General features: G+C 40.4%; 1 protein-coding gene across 6 annotated transcripts in view; it reads left to right on the top strand.

Annotated features, from left to right (window-relative positions):
* LOC144077678 (protein phosphatase 1 regulatory subunit 29-like) overlaps window positions 1–19776 on the top strand; it is a 91257-nt gene that overhangs the window by 54438 nt on the left and 17043 nt on the right. For 3 of the 6 annotated variants that reach the window (XR_013301065.1, XR_013301064.1, XM_077605582.1), the window contains exons 5-9: window positions 11181–11585; window positions 12375–12524; window positions 12604–13598; window positions 14547–15984; window positions 18723–18831. Coding sequence is in view for 3 of the 6 variants with exons in the window: in XM_077605582.1 (XP_077461708.1) it covers window positions 11418–11585; window positions 12375–12524; window positions 12604–13598; window positions 14547–15984; window positions 18723–18831 (2860 nt within the window). In the remaining 3 variants the exon portion in view is untranslated. Of the gene's footprint in view, window positions 1–11180; window positions 11586–12374; window positions 12525–12603; window positions 13599–14546; window positions 17199–18722; window positions 19094–19776 lie in introns of those variants that run through there. The other 3 variants (XR_013301066.1, XM_077605581.1, XM_077605583.1) reach the window with 3 other exon arrangements.

Raw genomic sequence — 19776 nt, 5'->3', positions numbered from 1 at the left:
TGTAATATAAGACACAGGGTTCAAAGCAGTGGGTAATATCTGTTAACAGTTTGACATTTTTGCCGTTTCCACATGGTGCAAGCAGCTCTACTTTAGGATAACTGTGTCTTGAATTTTTAAAGCCTTAGGTCTAAGTGCTCTCACATCAAATAAGATGAACTTAACAGGCCGGTGACCCCCCCACTGCCCTCATTATTTTTTCTTCTTTTTATCTTTATATACTTTCTATACTGTGGGAAAAAAATGGTAATCTCACACACCTATGGGGTGCATTTTTTTTTTGTTCTTAAAAATTCTAACCAAATTAACCTATTTTTAGTTGAAATTCTAGAGGGTGCTCCAAATGTGTTGCTTATTTTCACTGCACTGAAGTGAATACATTTTAATCAATTTCAAAAACTAAAATAAGGTACATCATTAGTTTTGGTGCACCAAATTGTTTTGCCTTGATATTTTTTAAACAGTACAATTATTTATTTCTTTTGCACTAGATGAGTGTCCATACTCAACACATGCACGCACACACTGAGCACGGTGTAAAGCCGGGTGTCATAGCATCTTTCTGTTTGATCACTAGCGTAGTAACACCAGAGCGGCAGCACAGCATCGGCTGGCTTCAAGCTCGTTAGCGCGAGCTCATTACCGAGATGGTTCGCCATACAAAGTCAAAGTCAACATCCGTTTGTGCCTCATTACAGCAAAAAGGATGGTTTGCGGTGTTTAGCGCAGTGTGACGATTAGTCTGAATAAGGAAGAAACAAGTTTCATTTATGTTGTTTCGCTATACTGTGCACAAAGGCACTTACTAATTTAAAACCCTAAACCCATAAAAGTCTAAAGTCCCTAACTTTCCGAGCTGGTATACAACCTTTAATTAGAAACCCTAAGCCTATGTTCATGCTCAGTTTTGAATACATTTAATTAAAGTTTCTTACTAAACCCTGTACAAGGGGTGTCCATATTTTTGAATCTCCAAGGGTCTCCTTTAAGAAATTTGAAGGATGCGAGGGAGAACTTAAAATCGCTTCACAAAGAGAAAATCGGAAATGGGTCAAAAAAATAAAAGGGGTTTAAATAAATAATAATTTATTGGCCGGTGGTAGGCTTGATCATCCAATCACTGCTAGCCAGAATGGATTGGATGGACAAAATATGCTTGAGGAATTAAGATATTGTATCAGTTTTGCATTTAAAACATATCATATGATTGATTTGATTGCTTCTCTCACCAATAACTCATGATACCTGTCACCTTGATGAATATAAATACTATTCCAATCAATGAGAATGTCAAAAAATGTACAGCTCATGTAAATATGAAAGTTGATTCAAAACAGGGGAGTGATACATTGCTGATTCAACTACTCTTATTAGTTTTTAGAGTAATTGTGGCCTCTCACAAAAGGACTAAGTAAAGATAAATAAATATGAGTCATTAAGTTAAAGCAGAGGCATGACGAACTTTATTGTTTTGTCCAACAGTGCGGATGTATGAATAAATTGAACATGTTTGATTTTAATTGGAACAAATACTATTCGAAATGCAAGCGCTGCCCTATTTGCATCACAATCTCCATATTTCCTGCCGCGTGCACCCTGCAGTGCATCGCTTTTAATAATCAACACGCGGGGTTCGAACGCCGCCTTTTCCGCGGCCTGGGATTCTTCATCTTCTTGGTGACGTGGAGAGTGCGTCTAAAGTTCAAACGTCGCATCCCATTACTTGGATCGCATGTGATGAGAAAGTCTGCTCTGTTTAAACAAGGCCGTTTGGATGGACTCTTTTTGGCATGTGTAAGCTTGTCATGTCGCCATCACAGATAAATACATTAGAGAGTAAGCAAGTGAATAATTCGAACATAAATATATAGTACTTGTTTGTCATTGAGGGTTGGTTATAAGGAAGGCTGTAACAAATTATTTTAGGATTTTGTTAGGGACTACTTTCCTTGAAAGTTTTTTGTTAATGAAACTTATTTTTTTTGTATCATTATTGAACTATAATAATACATTGCAAATTTTTGGGCATTTTGAAAAGTCTGGTATTAAATTTATAGCTGTAGTTTAATCTTGTATTGTTTTGTGTTGCTATTTTTATCGTCTTTTTTATTTTAATGTTTTTTGTTGATGAGGTTTTACAATAGCATAATTAAATAAGCTAAATTTTCCATAGATATGAATGTGGGTGTGCCTGTTATTGAGGATAAACGTGAGAGGCAATGGTTGGATTTATCTATCACTTTGATTATTTTATCAACTCTAATAAATGACTTCACCTTTAAAATATTTCAGCTTTGTATAGTTTAGTTTACTTTAAAATATTCTACTTATAGTTCCTTAACTATCCCCTATCACGAGACGACTCTCATGAGGATAAATGGAATGGAAGACGTATAAATGAACTAATATCCATGTTTATTTTATTATACTTCCTATGAAGCGGAAAAAAGCAATTTCTGCCAAACCAGTCAAAAGACACATGGTATCATGATGAAACCTTGCATCATGCGTTATATTTGTTCTGCCATTTGCGTTTATTTCCTGCCTGATGTTTGAAGGCTCTGCCGAGAATTGCTCTAAACAACGACCAGAATGTGGACAACTCCACTCTGCAAATTAAATCCTCATCTGCTTAATCGTGGCCATTAAAACTTTGCTGTTTTTATGGGGCAACTCAGAACGAGCACATTCCGGCTTTGTCCCGTTTTGCACTGTGTGTCAGTTAGCATGGTTGTTTTCTTTCTCTGTCCCTGTCTATGTTTTTCTCTTTCTGTCTTTGTCTCTCTGTCTTTCTCTCTCTTTCTCTTTCTCTTTCACGGATATGCACTCCTCCAGGGAAATTAAAAGCAAAGGGAACATGTGACTCAGTTACGCTCGCCAATTTAGAAGCACCGAAATCCTTAAAACATGATATCACTGCAACCACGGTTGAGAAGATTGTGGTGATTGTGCTACAAAAGGAATACCACTCTTGCTTGGACATAGGGCAATATGGTGGTACCTCTGGATAATACGTTCATTTGTTCCTTGCTAATACTTGTAACTCAAAATACTTTGTGCCATTGGAAAGAATGGAATGCCAGAAAACTTTCAGGAATAACGATAAGCAACATTCACCATTTCGCCTCCTTTAAACAAAGAAACATTCTAAGATTCATATTCTTGCCACATTTTAAAGATTTTTTTAACAAAATGAATAGGATTGGTGCACAGCTGTAGTGAAGTACATAGTTCAGATGAACATAATAACAAAAGAGCACATTTTAACGATTTATCACCCCCTTTCACATCTAAGATTCTTCATATTTGCTGTTTTATATATGTACACAAGGTGAAAAAAAACACACAAGCCCCAGACTTGGATAGGAATCATTTCTGGCTTTTTTGCCAGGATAAAAAGAAATTGTGGCTATATCTGTATTTTATTTTTTTCCAGAGCATCATATTAAAATGAAATACTTGGTTAAATCGTATTTTTTTAAGCCTTGGAATTTCTTTTTATACCAGCTTCCTAACTATTACTTCTAAACTACAAAGCCCTCTATGCACCATGACTTCCGCTGTAAATAAACACTACAAAAACTTCAGGAAAAAGCTCCCAGAATATCAGAATTTCCTCGGTGTTACATTGCCAGTACTTGTTGCTGTTATGTGCACACTCCAACTTTTAACTTTTAAATGTGAAGGATTTATTCAGATAAAAAGTCACATCTCAATTGTAAGAGGTTGGGCACCATTGTGGAACCATATTAGTTTGTTGTTTGTTTTCCTGCCCTGTTCACTAGCTGTTTTTGTGTGTTTTATACGGCTATTTCCTTAATTCTAAGCCACTGCAGAGCCAACACAATCCAGATAGCCTTCGTCTTTGCACCACCATTTCACTTTTTCTGTTGTCAAGTTGACGGATTCCTTATTTGGATGCGGACCTCCCTGAGGACAGCACGTCTGCTCCCTACTTAATGGAGTGTTTGAGAAGCCGAGGTGGTTAACGGCCTCTGGCTGAATATCCAGACAGAAAAGGTTCAAATAAGTGGATGCTAACGGAGGTTGTTTGCTCACCTACTGTGGGAGTTTGTGTATCATCAGTGTTCAGATGGGTAAAAGTTTTTTTTTTCCAGCATAGGATATAAATCAGCTATACGCAGAAAAAAGACAAGAAATAAAACTGTTACTTGTAAATATAATCCCGTTGGTGAGAGAATCAAGCGCTAAATTATAAGTGCTGCTGGGCTTTTGTTGGTGCATGTCAGGCTTCTTGTGCACTATGATTGACTAGCGAATAGTCTAGGATGAGTTTATTTTTTTGTCCAAAATGTTCTGTAGTTAAAATTTTCTCCCTTGGAATCCTACACAGGATAGGGGCTTTAGAAAGTGGATACATGTATATCCATTCACATTATTTTTTTAAATTTCAATGCCGTTGCATCTTAAATTATCCTTTAGTGGAGATTGAGGCAAGAGCCAAGAATGTTTCCCTCATTTGTTTCCATGTCATGTCATCATCTCCCATTGGACGACATCAAAGTAGCTCTCATATCCTGGAGAACAAAGACCAGGTCTTTCAAGTCATTCGTCTCTTATCCCTTGAAAGGTGTGAAAGTGCTTCTCAGGGGTCTTGATGGTCAGCTCAAACACTAGTCAACTGAACAGGCAAAGGAGAACATGAGGAAGATATGACTGTTGCTAATACTTTTTACTGCCAATTATTTTCTTTTATCTCTATTATTTTGTAAGGTCAAGTGTATTCATTCATTTTACAAAACGGTTTCGTTTCATCCTCCAATACTTGCTGGGTAATTCTACGATATGTGAATGTAACATGTTGACTAGTTTGACAATGGTTCAAAATGTGATTAGTGTTTTTATATGCCAGATTTGAGAAGAATCATTTTCACAGTAAAATGATGGTCAAATTTGGACATGGATATTAGGAAATGTGGCCCTAACACTTCAATCCACTTTCATCAGGGAGGCAGTCTGTTGTTTCTTGATCTTCTGCAGGGCTGTTTAAAGATTAAAGTGGAGTTCATTCCTCGGCTCCTCTTCATCATCCCCTTCGCTCTCATTTCCATGCAAAGGTCAACCTCAAAAAGAAATTCAAAGTTCTTCTGAGGCGGAGTGGAGTAATTAAAACCGATAAATTAAGGCTACAACGGCGCCTTCCCCCACCCCTTTTCTCTCCTTCTTGCTCGTTTGATCCCTACTGCTTGCTTATGGCATCCTATGCCGAGAGAGAGCTACTTTCCCCAAGAAGACCTTACACCTATATGGTGAGAAAATAGCAAAATTGAAAAGCAAAGCAAACCTTAGTAGAGGATGGACGTAGGACTGTCGTGACCTTGAGACATATTACATTTTACCTTTTATTTTCTGGTGATGCCATAGTTGCCATTGTGTACACAGTTGTATCAGACAATTAGCCACATTTCTTGATCATGACACACATTTGGCCTTTGATTCTACTGGAATCGATTGGCATTTCGCATTAGCCGATAACATAATCAAAGCAGAAATTGCTTGTGCATGTTAGTTTTACTGAAATATCAAGCTAGGTAATGAAGTGAGGATCCAGGTAAGATTTTTTTTCCCGTACAGCTCAATTGTTCTGTAATACATTTTTTATCTGGCAAACCCTTATGTACCTATTAACATAAGTCCCTTTTCTCCTAATTTATGCCATTATATCTAGTACAAACATGTAATTGAATGAACCTATTACTTTTTTTAATTGCTTTCCTGCAGGCTTTATATTACTATTACTATTGTTATTATATGGGGAAACAATAACTGGCCGTTAATGAACAAGGAGCCTTCACACACACATCTACATACATACGTACATCCTATCTACATTTATACATACTGTACCTTTAAGACTTGATAGTTAAATAATTGAAGAAAAACTTCCAATTTATATACTTGAATTGGTTAAGTTGCAAATCCTGAACTCCCGAGCTGAAATCCTGAATTCATTCATTTTCCATCCTGCTTTTCTTCAAGAGTTGTGGGGGCGCTTAAGCCTATCCCAGCCAAGTATGTAGGGCAATTGCAGGGCTGAAGGAGATGGAAAACCATTCAAGTTCATACTTAAAATTTAGTGTTCAACCAACGGGGAGAAACTCCATACAGGATCCCAATACTGAGGCAAATATGCTAACCACTCTTCCACCATGCCGCCTCCTAAACTACAACTATACGCAAGTACGATGAAATTATATCCATTGAGAAACAGCGGTGCTTAAAATTGCATGTGATGATGCTGACAAATATGCTAATCAGAGTCCCTGTTGGTATAAATATGCAAATCATCACTTCACCAGTTTTTTTTTTGCTGTTAATAATTCAAAGCTTGGGGAAAGTGAAGGCCTTATTAATTGCTTTCACTTTTTTCCTCCCAATTCACAGCACCGCCTTTGCTGCGTACAACTGTGATTATATAGATTACGGAGTATGCATTTGAGGCAGTGGCCCAACTTCCTCCATCTGTGATTAATGGCGGCTCCAATGCTTTTTGTGACGTAAATGGTGAAGTAGAGAGGACTCCCTTTACGGTTAATTTCAGACTTCTGCCTTGTGGGAAATAACAGTCTACAGTTCAGAATGGAATTTCCTGTTTGCAATCTTCCAACATAACATATACCGTAATTACTCGAATATAACACGCATATTTTTGCTATATAATTAATTCCAATAGTTGGGGGTGCGTGTTATAATCAAAAACTAATTTTTTTTTTTTTTTTTTTTTTTTTTTTTTGCGTCTTGTTACATGGCCCTTAGCCTGGTGCTTTTTCTTGCCAAATAAATTGAATTGAAATTGAATTGAATAAAATAAATTACAAATTTTCGATCGAAAAAAGCATTGTCAAACTCACTTTGACGCACGGATTTTACGTCATCTCGTAGAGCCGACGCACGGATTTTACGTCATCTCGTGAAGCCGACGCACGGATTTTACGTCATCTCGTAAAGCCGAGACCACCACTGCCCCCCTCTAGCCTCGTACCCGTCTCAGTTCACCCTCTCTCAGTTCAGTGTTATAATCAATAACTAAAATAAATTACAAATTTTCGATCGAAAAAAGCATTGTCAAACTCACTTTGACGCACGGATTTTACGTCATCTCGTAAAGCCAATCGGATGATGTGTTGTGGGAGGAAGAGGAAGTGGATGAAGGAAGCGTGGACGTTGATAGGATTCTCAACGAAGAGATGTATGAGAGGACAGACAAAGAGAGAGAGGAACTCTTCATTTGAAGGATTCTAATGAATAAATTTGTTTGAACAAAACAATCGTGAAACGAAGAAAAAAATTTTTTGGGCCCAAAATTACCTGCGTGTTATTTTCGAGTGCGCGTTATATTCGAGTAATTACGGTAGGTTGTATTGCTGTTTTGTTTATTTTTCGCGTCATCACAGTCTTCACTGAAAACCTACTTGATTGATATGTCGTTCATTATGACAGCTGCTGACAACAGAAAGTCACTTGAATTCGAGCCTGTTAGCACTCCGTACGTGTGATCCTCTTCCACAAAGAGCCTTCACGCTATAACTTCAAAACCAATTTCGTGCTCCTTTCCCGGCTCGTTTTACCACTTTCACGCCTTCTCGGAGCGTTCTCCGTTCTCGACATGTCGTTTACAGCAAGCGTACACTTTGCTTTGAACCAAGTGGGTTGACAGGAAGAAACTGAGAACTCGGCAGAATTCCCATGTGCCACCTCTTGGGATTGAGTGCCTTATGAAGTGGGGAGCTACTCAGTCTTAATAAAGACAAAACAACATGTTAACAAAAGATTCCTCCTAAAAACGTGCCGCTATAGATTTGATTGGATTTAGTAAGTGCTTTGATGTGCTATATTTGCTTGTGTCTTAGGCCTTGATGAAAAAGTTGCATATTTTAACTGTGGTAAAAGTTAGGATTAGGAAAAATAATGTACTCATACTTGCATAAATGCACAGATTGCAGTTTCAATTGAATTTATTATGTTTTTTTTTGTCTATAAACAGTTGATTTCTTTCCTCTGCAGCCTTTATGAGGAAGTGGGTTCTTGTTTTTCAGGGTCTGGGTGTCATATTATCTCATTAACATAAAAAATGGCTTCATTTGATTTCACTCTGGCTGAAAAACAATACCTTCTTTGGTATTGGATATAAAAAAAATCAACAGATCCTGGTCTAAATTCTAAGATTTTGTGATAAACACCCAGTCATATGTTGACTTGTTTGTAGCCATATTTTTTCCCAGTTAATTTTGCTGTTCTCTTTTGTGATTTACATTCCAGTTTTTTAATTTGATTTTCTTAGCTAATATACCTTTGTTTTGTGAACATTTGTTTAATTTATTGCCCTGTGTAGCACTTTGTTTGAACAGATGAACTTCATCTGATTTATCAGAGGCACATCAAACGGTGGCAGATGTATCCTGACTCTCATTTAAAACGTATTTAAATTTAATTGGTTCATTTGGAACAGGAGCCACATCCGTGTCATAAAAGGGCATCCTCACTTGTGCATTTTCTATTTCCTCACTTCAAAATGCATTTTCATCCAAATGAAATTAATGTTATCTTGCAGTGTTAAAAATAGAAATTGTAATATCAGTGGAATCTCAAAGTTCAGACAATTTGATACAAAGGAGTCAAAAAGATGAGTTAATCCTGCAGTTTTGGGGTGAGCAATACATTTCCTGTTATACTCGTAAATAAAACTTTAGAGATGCCAAATTGTAGCATAAAAATATCGATTGATTGTTTTTTCTCGGCTACCATGATCCGTCTCCTGCCTTTCTATAAGGGCATCTTTAATGGGTTTCAGATTGAGTTCTCACGATTGCCTAATTACCTGTATAACTTGGTGTCCTAATGGAAGATGAAGTACTTAGTTCAAATTGCCATAGCTACCTTGTTTTATGACGTGTAATGGAGTCAAAAATTTCCCTTGATACTGTGATTTGCCAGCTCTCTATACAATGTGGCTTCTAAGATATGTGTCAATAGAGGCAGCTGTTTGCAAAATGAATGGATGACACCAATTTTCCCTCTAAGATGCGCGCGTGCACAATTGCGCACCACTCTCGTCTTCTCTGCGCACAGCAAATCATATGGAGCGCACAAAATCAAATCCCATTTTTTTTTATTTTTTTTTTAGCTGTGAGGCCGACACGCGAACCACACATCCACCGGGCCGCCCATTCATACATATTAATCATTACATTTTATTATTACTAAATCATTTATGTGTAGTAGACATACACCTGCTTATGGCAGGTGTGATACTGGTATGTGCCCATAGCGAGCAATGATGATGTTGCTCACACCGGTACTCGGGGAGGTTGTCTTTCTCCCCAGGCAAACAAAAAATTTGAGGGAACATTGGATGACACGTATGTAAGCGAAAAATACACTTCAACTACTTTTGGGAGTGAGGTGGGAAATAAATACTTCAACAACTTTTAATTAAACTACTACTGTGATAGACAATGATTATATACAAAGTGCTCATTTAGACAAGAAAAGTGTGGTCAAATAGCAGCGGGGGAGTGAGACAAAAGGCATCAAGTTGTGATTCGCTGACATGCTGCCAGATAAGTTGGATAAAATCAATGCAAAGCTGCAAGAAAGAAAACATCTGTGATTAAAAAATAAATAACTCCTGGATGCCGTCAGCAGAATGGATTCGATATGCAAGTAAACTAATGACCGTCATGGTGAGCAAACGTCAGTCAGTAAACAAGTGAGCGCTTAATGGACTCATCATTCATGGTGGCGAGGCGGAATAAATGTCACTTTTATCATATCAGGGGGAAGGAAAACAACTTATGATGTCACTCACCAGCTCAATATTTTCTGCGGGACATTAGATTGTTTCATCCAGTCATCATGAAATGAAACTGATAAATTGATAACAAGGTGTAGACCACGGTTGGGCTCAAGGATTTGATTGATTTTTGTTTTCTGTTTTTTCCTTCCAAAATGCACAGGTGGGCCAAACAGAAAAGAAAAAAATGCATCAAATATATGAATTGAATTTTCTGAGTTGGCTCAGTTGGACAGGTTTTAGTAAGTCTCTGTTGTATAATTTCACATGTTCTAAGGGTAGTGTTGTCATCGACCTTGATTTAATATGTTGAAGCATAGCAGTAGGGCTACAAATAAATAACAAACCCAAAGACATCCAACATTATCTTTTGGAATCAGCTGTCATTTTGTTTTTTTGAGTATTCTTAAAAGCCCTGGGACGTCACCGCGTCCTTCTGTCATTCAATGCCACTGCGGGAAGCAATCTAAACTATTAAAGGAGCCTGCAACACCCAGATGAGGCTCATCATATTTTATAGCGGATTAGTGGCTAATCCGCGGTTTATCCCCACGAGATAGGTAAACAACCAAATGTCAGCAAGCGTCCTGTTAAAACATGTAAATTACAAGAATTCTTCTCTGCTTGCCACTTAGCCCGTCGTCCTAGATTGAGATTTTTTCGGGTGGAAAATCATGTCAAAAATGATGTCTTGCAATCTTCTTCAGTTGCATTTTTGTTCCCATGCAGGATATAAACCTTTGTCTGTGATCCTTTATAGAAGATTTGTGCTTCATAAAAGGCCAAATTTCTATTAAAATGGTTTTACCTGCAGGCTTTATTGAGATTTAATTGCACGTTTGTAGACACTAATGGATTTGGCATTACTCCTAAGGATTTAGCACACCAGGATTTTTTTTGTTTAATTCTTTTTTTCCACCCACTATTGCCTGAAACTATGGAACTCCATTAATTTGAATGATTTTATATATACATATCATGAATAATATATTTAGCCTGATGATGTAGTAGTTCGCCCACCTGACTTCGGACCCTGGAAACCTTGAATTGGTTGCCAGTCAACTGCAGGGGACACTAAGACAAACAACCATTCATGCACAATTCAGAGGTCAACCAGCCTACCATGCATGTTTTTGGGGATGTGGGAGGAAACCAGAGACCCTGATGAAAACCCATGCAGGCACCGGGAGAGCATGAAATCCCTCGATCTCAGAACTGAGTCGCGTGTGTTAACCATGCGATCGCCTTGCAGCCCGATTTATATTCACATATGCACATATTGGCTATATCATTTGTCCAGAATTTCAGGAAATGCTCAATTTAAATGGGATTTTTCTTTCATATTACTTTGGTTATGTTCCCTCAGTTGCTGCACACCAGCTGAAGACGCTCAAAGGTGGTAGTAAGAACCTGCGCTGGAGATATGAATAGCAGCTGGTGGGACCATCTCCAGAACCTTTTGATGTGGAGCACCTAAAATGGGGGCAATGCTGGAACTCGATATCTGATCATCGTGAAGACCACAACAAACCTCTCGTGTCTCACTGCAGCCCCAGCAAGATCCGCTGAGCTTTATCTTTGTCTCTGTGCTTCTGTCCTAACGATGGCCCTCTATCTTCTACTTCTTCCGGCGTTACTGTTCCTGCGACTGCCCGTTGTGGTCAGCGGGGACTGCTGGCTTATTGAAGGCGACAAAGGCTATGTTTGGCTGGCAATTTGCAGTCAAAATCAGCCTCCATATGAAACCATACCCCAGCACATCAACAGCACGGTCAGTAAAGCTCTATTCTATGCAATCCCATAATTTTGGATTTTTTTCAATATGATGTATTTTTTTAGGTAAATGTCTTTTTAACCAACCCCAACAATTAGTAATAAAATTATGTCTAGTTAATTCACAGACTTTAAGCCTTACCAGCCAGAAATTAGAAAGCTGTGAATCACTGGGTAGATAGAACATGCTGTCCTGAGGCTGAAAGGTCATCAGTTCCATTCCCATATCTTCTCTGCTGTCAAAGGCCCTTGAACGATACTCGGCTCAACATTTTTAATGAGGAAAAACATTTTCGAGGACACCAAACTCCGTTGGGACTGGTTGTGATGGGAGATTTTTTTCTAATTTAGTGTTGACCAGTTCAGAGTTCACCCGGAAGCAAAATCAACTTGGATACACTCCAGCCAGTTATACAATTACACAACCTGGAGGACATTCTACTCTCTCTACTATGATTTCAGTAGAGAACTAAGCATTGTTAGGACTGGGTAGTCTGCGGTTATCGGGTATTTTAATGAAAATGTCGAGACTCTTCAGATAGGGTTGGACAAGGTATTTATCAGCTGTCAATATATTAGCTCACTTCTTGAAAAACTCCCCAAGTCCGATGCTCTTTATGGAACGCTGCCAATTATAAACACAATTGGTAGTCCCAGCTCTGTTTAAGCCAGGGTCAAACTCAAGTAGTAGTAGACAAGCTCTGTTAGGACCCATTTAAGATTCCATAAATCAATGAATGAGAAGAACACATTTAGTTCACAAGCAATAATTGAACCCATTTCACAGGTTCATGATCTAAGGCTGAATGAGAATAAGCTGAAGGCCGTACTTCTCACCTCCATGTACCGATTCACGAATCTTACTGACCTCAACCTCACAAAGAACGAGATCAGCTACATTGAGGACGGGGCCTTTGCTGGACAGGCGAACCTTCAGGTTTGGCACAAGTCTTTTTATGTATATTGTGTCGGTACTGTTGTAAAAAAGTGTTATTTATGGGTTGTGTTTCTCTCAGGTTCTCCAGCTTGGTTACAACAAGCTGACTAACCTGACGGAGGGCATGCTACGAGGCCTGGGTCGGATGCAGTGCCTCTTCCTTCAACACAATCTCATCGAGGTCATTTCCAACAATGCCTTCTGGGAAAGCCCAAGCCTCAGTAGCCTGGACCTGTCGTCCAACAAACTGACGCGTCTGGATCCATCCACCTTCACTATTCTTAACCACCTCCTCGTGTGCGAGCTGGCCGGTAACCCTTTCCACTGCGGTTGTGACCTCTACAGCTTTCTCACCTGGTTGGAAGCCTTCAATAATGTCACGCACACATACGACCGCCTCCAGTGTGAGACTCCACGTGAACTCAATGGTTACCCCCTTCTTGGCCCGTCCCCGGGACATGGGAGGAATGCCCGAGTTATTCTTTCCACTCGGTGTCAAGATGGTGTGATTATTCCAGGCATTTCATCGGTGGGGCCTGAATTAGACGGGTCTGGCATGGGCCTGGATAACCCAGATGCCGGCCTATACCCCCAGCCAAACATTTTATCCACTCCTGATCCTACCTATAACCACCAGTTCTCAATGAAGCTCCAAACTGTGTCACTCTTCAGTGCTGTTGTGGTGGTGCAGATACCGCGACCCTACAGCAAAATGTATGTGATGTCGCAGTACAACCATACCTTTGTGACAGACATCATGCCACTGAAGAACAAGAAGGAGGTAGTAATGTTGGATAAGCTCCGGCCGCACACCAACTACACCTACTGCGTTGCTTCTGTTGGAAAATCTCAGCGCTACAACCATACTTGCCTGTCTTTCACCACACGGGCTGTGGGACTAGTGGATCATCGCAGCAATTCATCCACCACCACGCACTACATCATGACTATTCTGGGCTGTCTCTTTGGCATGGTCATCGTCCTGGGCTGTGTCTACTATTGCCTTAGACGGCGACGTATCCAGGAGGAGAAAGAAAAAGCTTTGAGTGTGAAAAAAACAATTCTGGAAATGAGGTATGAAAGAATGAGTCATATTTAAGACCCTAAAGTTGGTGCTCGGTGGAAATTGTACATGGCTTTTCAGTGACAAAAATTATGATCAGTATAATTTGCAGAGCTCTCACCCAGAAGTAAACATGTATATTGGTTGTAGTTTGCTTTTCTAAACCAAACAGAGGCTAATGGTTTGAAAGGAAATTACAGAATCAATTTTTCAAATTTACCTATCAGAAACAAGTGCATCCTTCCGTCATGGGGTGCTGGAGCATATCCCAGTTGACTTTTGGCAAAATGTTAACTGCACACTAGACTGGTCATTGTTCAGTCACAAGGCACATACACATTCCGTACACACACATTCAGACTCTCACTGATCCTTCACTGCCTGCGCCAAAGTCAAGCAAATCTTCTACCACTACATAATCAGTGGCTTGAAGAGAACCATTCAAGAGGCAGTAACAATCATTATCTTCATCACCAGTTACACATTTTACAAATTCAAATAACTCCATGTTTGCATATCATGTAAATTATAGGTTGGAGTAGAATACATTGATAATATATGGAAATTCCAAGTAACCACTATGCCAAACGCAATATGCCGCTAATATGCACGTTTAATACATGTAGAGGAGGAAGTTTTGTTAGCAAATTATTTTAATGATAAAGTAAATAATTTCCACGACACTTAAAAGTAGGTCTCAAACTAATACCTTTAAGCTATGAGATAACAGAGTTTCTACTTTACTTACAATTGATGGATCATCAAAATTGTAAAAATGCTACATTGGAATTCAATTCTTTTACTTTGCAAATTAGCCCAAAATTCACATAGTCAGCTTTTTTAAAAGTTAGTGTGGATAAGCATTAGAGACAACTATTTTCTTATATTATGTCACATATATAATCAAAATTGGATTTTTATAAACACAAATCATGAAGTGGGATATCGTCAACCCTCAGGTATGGACCGGAGGCGGCAGCCGCGGTGGCCAACGACCCAGCTGCAATGCAACGCCTCCAAGATCAGACCCACCACCAGCACCACCATGGAGGGGGAGCGGGCAGCAAGCTTCCCCCGTCAGCCTCCTCCAGTACGGGAATGCTCCACGGTTCTGCCAACACCACTTCCTCCCGCCTCTCCACTTTACCACAGATGGAAAAGATGGCCAGTGCATTTTCCGAGGCTATGGGTGCCAAAGGGAGCTACATGGATGTGAGGACTGCAGGGTTAGCCGGTGAAAGCCGAGAGGGAGAGATGGTAGCGGTGGGTGCAGGTGGGGAGGTAGTCTTGGATATGAGAGGTGGCGGAACTGAAAAGGCGGCAGACATGGTGGAGGATTCGGACGACGATGGGCGCGGGTCGGCATCTGAGATCTCCACCATTGCCAAGGAAGTGGACAAAGTGAACCAGATAATCAACAACTGCATTGATGCGCTCAAACTGGACACCTCCAACAACATGGAGAATGCAAATGCCCTGACCTCGGCGCAACCTCCTGGTTGCATGGCATCCCAGCCACGGAACCTACTGCCCCTTGGTCAAGAAGATCAAATTATGGCCTCTTCCCCAAAGGTTCACCCCAAATCCCTTCCACAAGCTCAAACTCCTCCACACCCTCAAGCTCATCCTCAACTTCACCAGAAGCCTCTTCCTCCCTCCATGGCTCCAGTGCCCTTGGTGATGCCACTGTCAGAGCGACCGGGTATCAGTGGAGGGGGGTTCCTTTCCCCTCCGTACCGTGACCCACCACCCGCCAATGCGGTGCGCCCCCTTCAGAGGCAATTGAGTGCCGACACCAGTGTCACCAAGAACCGTTGTGGAGTCCCTGCTGCCGGGGGAACGGCCAAGAGTGGCCGGGTATTTAATGTGGATGTTGCTGAAAAGCGTAGTGACCCTCCCAAGTACCCATCAGAAAGAAGCAGCCCAGTAGTTAGTGGAGTAGGGGGCTGTAACGGCATGGGGAGCATCAATGGGGGTGGCGGTGTAAGCATGAATGGTGGTGGCATGGCATGTAGCAATGGAAGTGGAGGTCGAGGTGGGGCATCTGGTCACGGTCTGCAACAGCACCAACACCATCTGGAGGTTCAACCCGATTACCACAGTTCCGAACACCGCCATTCCTTCCCTGCGCTCTACTATGAGGGTGGCAGTGAGTCACCCACACCTGGCCAGAAGGCGTCCTTCCTTAAACCGCTAGGACGCTCTAAGAGGGATTCCACCGCCTACTCTCAGCTGTCACCTGCCCGCCATCATCACAACTACAATTCGGGGTACTCCTCCAGTCCAGAGTACTCGTCAGAGAGCACACTCCGAATCTGGGAGCGATTTCGCCCATACAAGAAGAACCCCCGAGAGGAAGCTTCCTACATCGCGGCGGGACACGCCCTGCGCAAGAAGGTGCAGTTTGCCAAGGACGAGGACCTTCATGACATTTTGGATTATTGGAAAGGAGTTTCCGCCCAGCAGAAGCTGTAATGTGTTTCAATTAGCATCAAACACAGAGTTGGATGACAACAGCAGACTAACAATGTGTGTGATGTAGCAGGACATATTTCTTCTGAGCTCCCCATAGGATGGAAGGGTGTATATTTTTTGGTTAAACATTTTGAAGAATTCACCTGCCTCCTACTGGGCACTTTGGTCCTCGCAGGGCTCAACGAAGAGTCATCAGGGGTATCAAACTCATTTCATCATGGTCATATGGTAGTTAAGGGTCACCGTGAAAACCTTATAAAGGAATACACTAATCACCTAATCCTTTTACAGTAAAATGATGCCTATTCACGACAAAAGGCAAATTCAGCTATTTTCAGATTTCTGGCCTTTTCTCAGTTTCTGTGCCATCGCATATAAACAATACTTTGCCACAAGATGGTGACGTGTAATCAATTACAATCAATTCTTTGGGTGGGTCTCCATCAATGGCAGGGCTTCTCTAATCATGGCAGGACTTGGATAAATAGCAGCTTTTTAATATATTGTATATGCATATGTTAATGTTATTCTTATTATCGAGAACAAATTACATTTGAATTCAGAGGACATGGAAATATGTGACGAGCAAAACAGTGTTCTATTTATATTAGGCTTTTGGTTAAAAAAATCAGTTAAAAGTCGCGAAAGGCGCAACCATGGCTTAGATCTTTTTTTTGCCAAAATAATAGCATCCCTATTTAACAAGATTCATTAAGTGCATGTATTATCGAGACAGATCGCTAAAGTGATCCAGCGGGTGAGATCTAGTCCCAGTACTTAAGCTTGACACCTGTGAGCTAAACAAAAGTGTTTTTTTCTTTTTTGGGTTACAAACTACCTCATTACCAAGGGGCCAGTGAAGCCAAGCAATCTCTCTGCCAACAGCTGTCCTTTTTCTTGCTCTTGCTTCCCTTCTAATTCTGTGAAACCGTAGTTCACACAACAATCGCTACGCTGCACCGCCAACACCTGCTCCTCTTGCACAAGCACCATTTAGTGAGATAATAAGCGAGCGGGATGAGGAATTAGGCGGATTGTTAGAGTAGTCGCTCACTCTTGTGCGGTGACAACTAGGGGATGGCAGGTGATAGTTATCAGGGAGATTCTCCTTGCTGATAGTTAATTGTGGGTATTGATTTGGGAGACATATTGCATGTACTTGTGCATGTGTGAGGGGGCGGGTTGGTTGGGGGGGGGGGGTACTCGGTCGTTTGGTCGCCGGTCTTTTGGTCGCCCGGAAGGTTCCCTAAATACAAACTGCAAATTATTATTTTGTCATACTTAATGCCTAATTAATTATTAGGTTAAAGACCGCGACCAAAAGTCCGGCGACCAAAAGACGGCGACCAAAAGACCGGCGACCAAACGACCGCACACGGGTTGGGGGCTTAGGGTCGGATATTTTTTTGTCTACACTGGGTATAGTGTTTCTGTAAAAACAAAAAACTTTCAATTTTTTAAGTCCTGCCGCACCCGCAGAGATGAGATAGGCTTAATTTAAAGATCTTAACTAGTTCACAAACATAGAGTACAAATCCGGGAATTTGACGGAAAAGCTTCTTCAAAATTTAAAAAAAAGATACATTTTGTCCATTAATTATTCATGCATCCTATTTGAAAGACATGCCTCCACACTTCTGAGCACAATTACCAACACAACAAATGCTCATAATTAATGATCATTCATGTTGCTGCGACGCCTAATTCTAATGAATAATGATAAGAGAGTAAACTAGGTCTATGTACTGTCATATTGGATAAAGCACCTGAATTTAAATCCAATTAAAAAAAAAAAGATGTTTATTTTTCCACCTGGACATGTATCGACTTGGGGAAAAGGTAACCTGTCAAGTTGAAGCACAGCAGAGTAAAAATTGAACGCAAGTGGCATGAAAGCCGAAGGGATCACTCTACCTCCAACACACCAGAAACCTGCTGCGGACCAAAGTGCTTTCAGGGATGCTTAAATATCACTTTGGCTTTCGGGGGGATTGTCACTTTTTCTGTTCCGATTCACCGGGTCTGTTGTTGTATCTCATCTCATCTCATTTTATCCTCACTAGGGTCGTGTGGGGTGCTGGAGCCTATCTCAGCTGAGAGGCGAGGGACATACTGAATTGGTGGCCAGCCAATAGTAGGTTAAATTTACGAGCACGATGATTTCTATCCCATCAAAAACTAAAGCAATTTGTTCACTTAATTAAGTACAAATAAAAAATGAATTTAGATTATAACTAACCAACTGCCTCTTTTGGGGTACGACAGTCACTGTTCTAATCAGTGCATTATATTAAATAGAAAATATGTTGTAAAACATTTGCCCCAAATTACTCCCCTGTGATGTTTGCAAATAATAATCTGGTAAGGAACTAAACCCGAGTTCCTATTTGACCCCCTAAAAACGACTCATGTATTTGATGGGGCTCCAAATTGCTAGTTATGTATTGAATACGGAACACATTTGTTTTTGTTTTGTCCCCTGACTTGATTTTTCTCCTTTTCCTGAAAAAGTGACATCCCCCCAATTTGTCTGTTATTTTCACTAGATTTATTCACAATGGGTGGCATATTAGCTTTTTGTAAACATTCTGTTTTGTTCCGTTTAGCATGCACACTTTGTGGTACAAATGCTGGAAATTTATGAATGTTTTGTAATCCAGGTTGGCCAGGAGGTCCTCACTGGAGTTAACACTGGAGTCCTCCCAACACCAGCCATCAGGACCCCATACCCCCCAAAGCTCCCCCCTAGAGCCAATAGCCACCGCCAAAGTAAGCCTTACCTTTCAACAAATACGGACGCTCGTTTGTCACTCTGTGACACACAATATGAAACGTCACCATCTAATCTGAGACAGAACTTCTCCAAGGCCGAAAGCTTGCTCAGTGAACAGTCCGCAGGGGAGTTGTAAATCCTGCATTAATATATTTATTATCAAGGAAAATGTTTTGGTAGAATTTATGAATAGTGGCTTGAAAAAGTGTTCAAGATAAACCTTTCTCCTGCAAAACAAATCAATCTCCTATAAAAAAAAAACAAGAACAAAAAAAACTGTTGCCGGTCAAAGCGACTCGGATAAATTGTTATGTTGATAATTTCCAATTCTTTCTAATTTATTTTGTTAATCCAAATGAAAATGATGGGCCTTGTATTTGCCATAATAGATCAATTTGACATTTATTTTGTCACTATGATCTCAGCTAGCTGAATCTGACCTGCACTTAATCATTAAGCATAGGCGACAGCTACTCCAAAGGAACTCTTAATCTTTTAGCACCCTTTTGTTCCCTTTGTAAAATTAGCTTTAACTTTTGAGTCAACATTATTTTAGTTGTAAACTTTTATTAGTGGGTTGCTTTGGGCCAGGAAACCCTGGACAGTTTTATTAGTAAAGGAACTATAATATCATTTACGGCACCAATTAGTGCTTGAGTATAGCCGGGTGCAATACTAGTGCAGTTTCTAAACTCTCCACTTATTGAAAACACCAAGGTCCCACCAGGATCAAGGAACCCTGAATGCCTCCTTTGGGCTTGTTGTCATCACCCTCTGATGACTGGATGGAAACATCAGTGAGGCCTCCTCGCCCTTTGTTTTATTTGAAACAAGGTTTACTGTGAAGGCTGATTTTCTTTTCTTTTTTTCAAGATGTAAAACATTGACACAAACTGGCTTAGTATGACTTTGAGGAACATTTAAGCCAGGGAAGCTTATGT

This window comes from Stigmatopora argus, chromosome 7 (assembly GCF_051989625.1).
Source record: "Stigmatopora argus isolate UIUO_Sarg chromosome 7, RoL_Sarg_1.0, whole genome shotgun sequence".
Classification (NCBI taxonomy): domain Eukaryota; kingdom Metazoa; phylum Chordata; class Actinopteri; order Syngnathiformes; family Syngnathidae; genus Stigmatopora; species Stigmatopora argus.
This window is presented reverse-complemented; position numbering and strand designations above follow the sequence as displayed.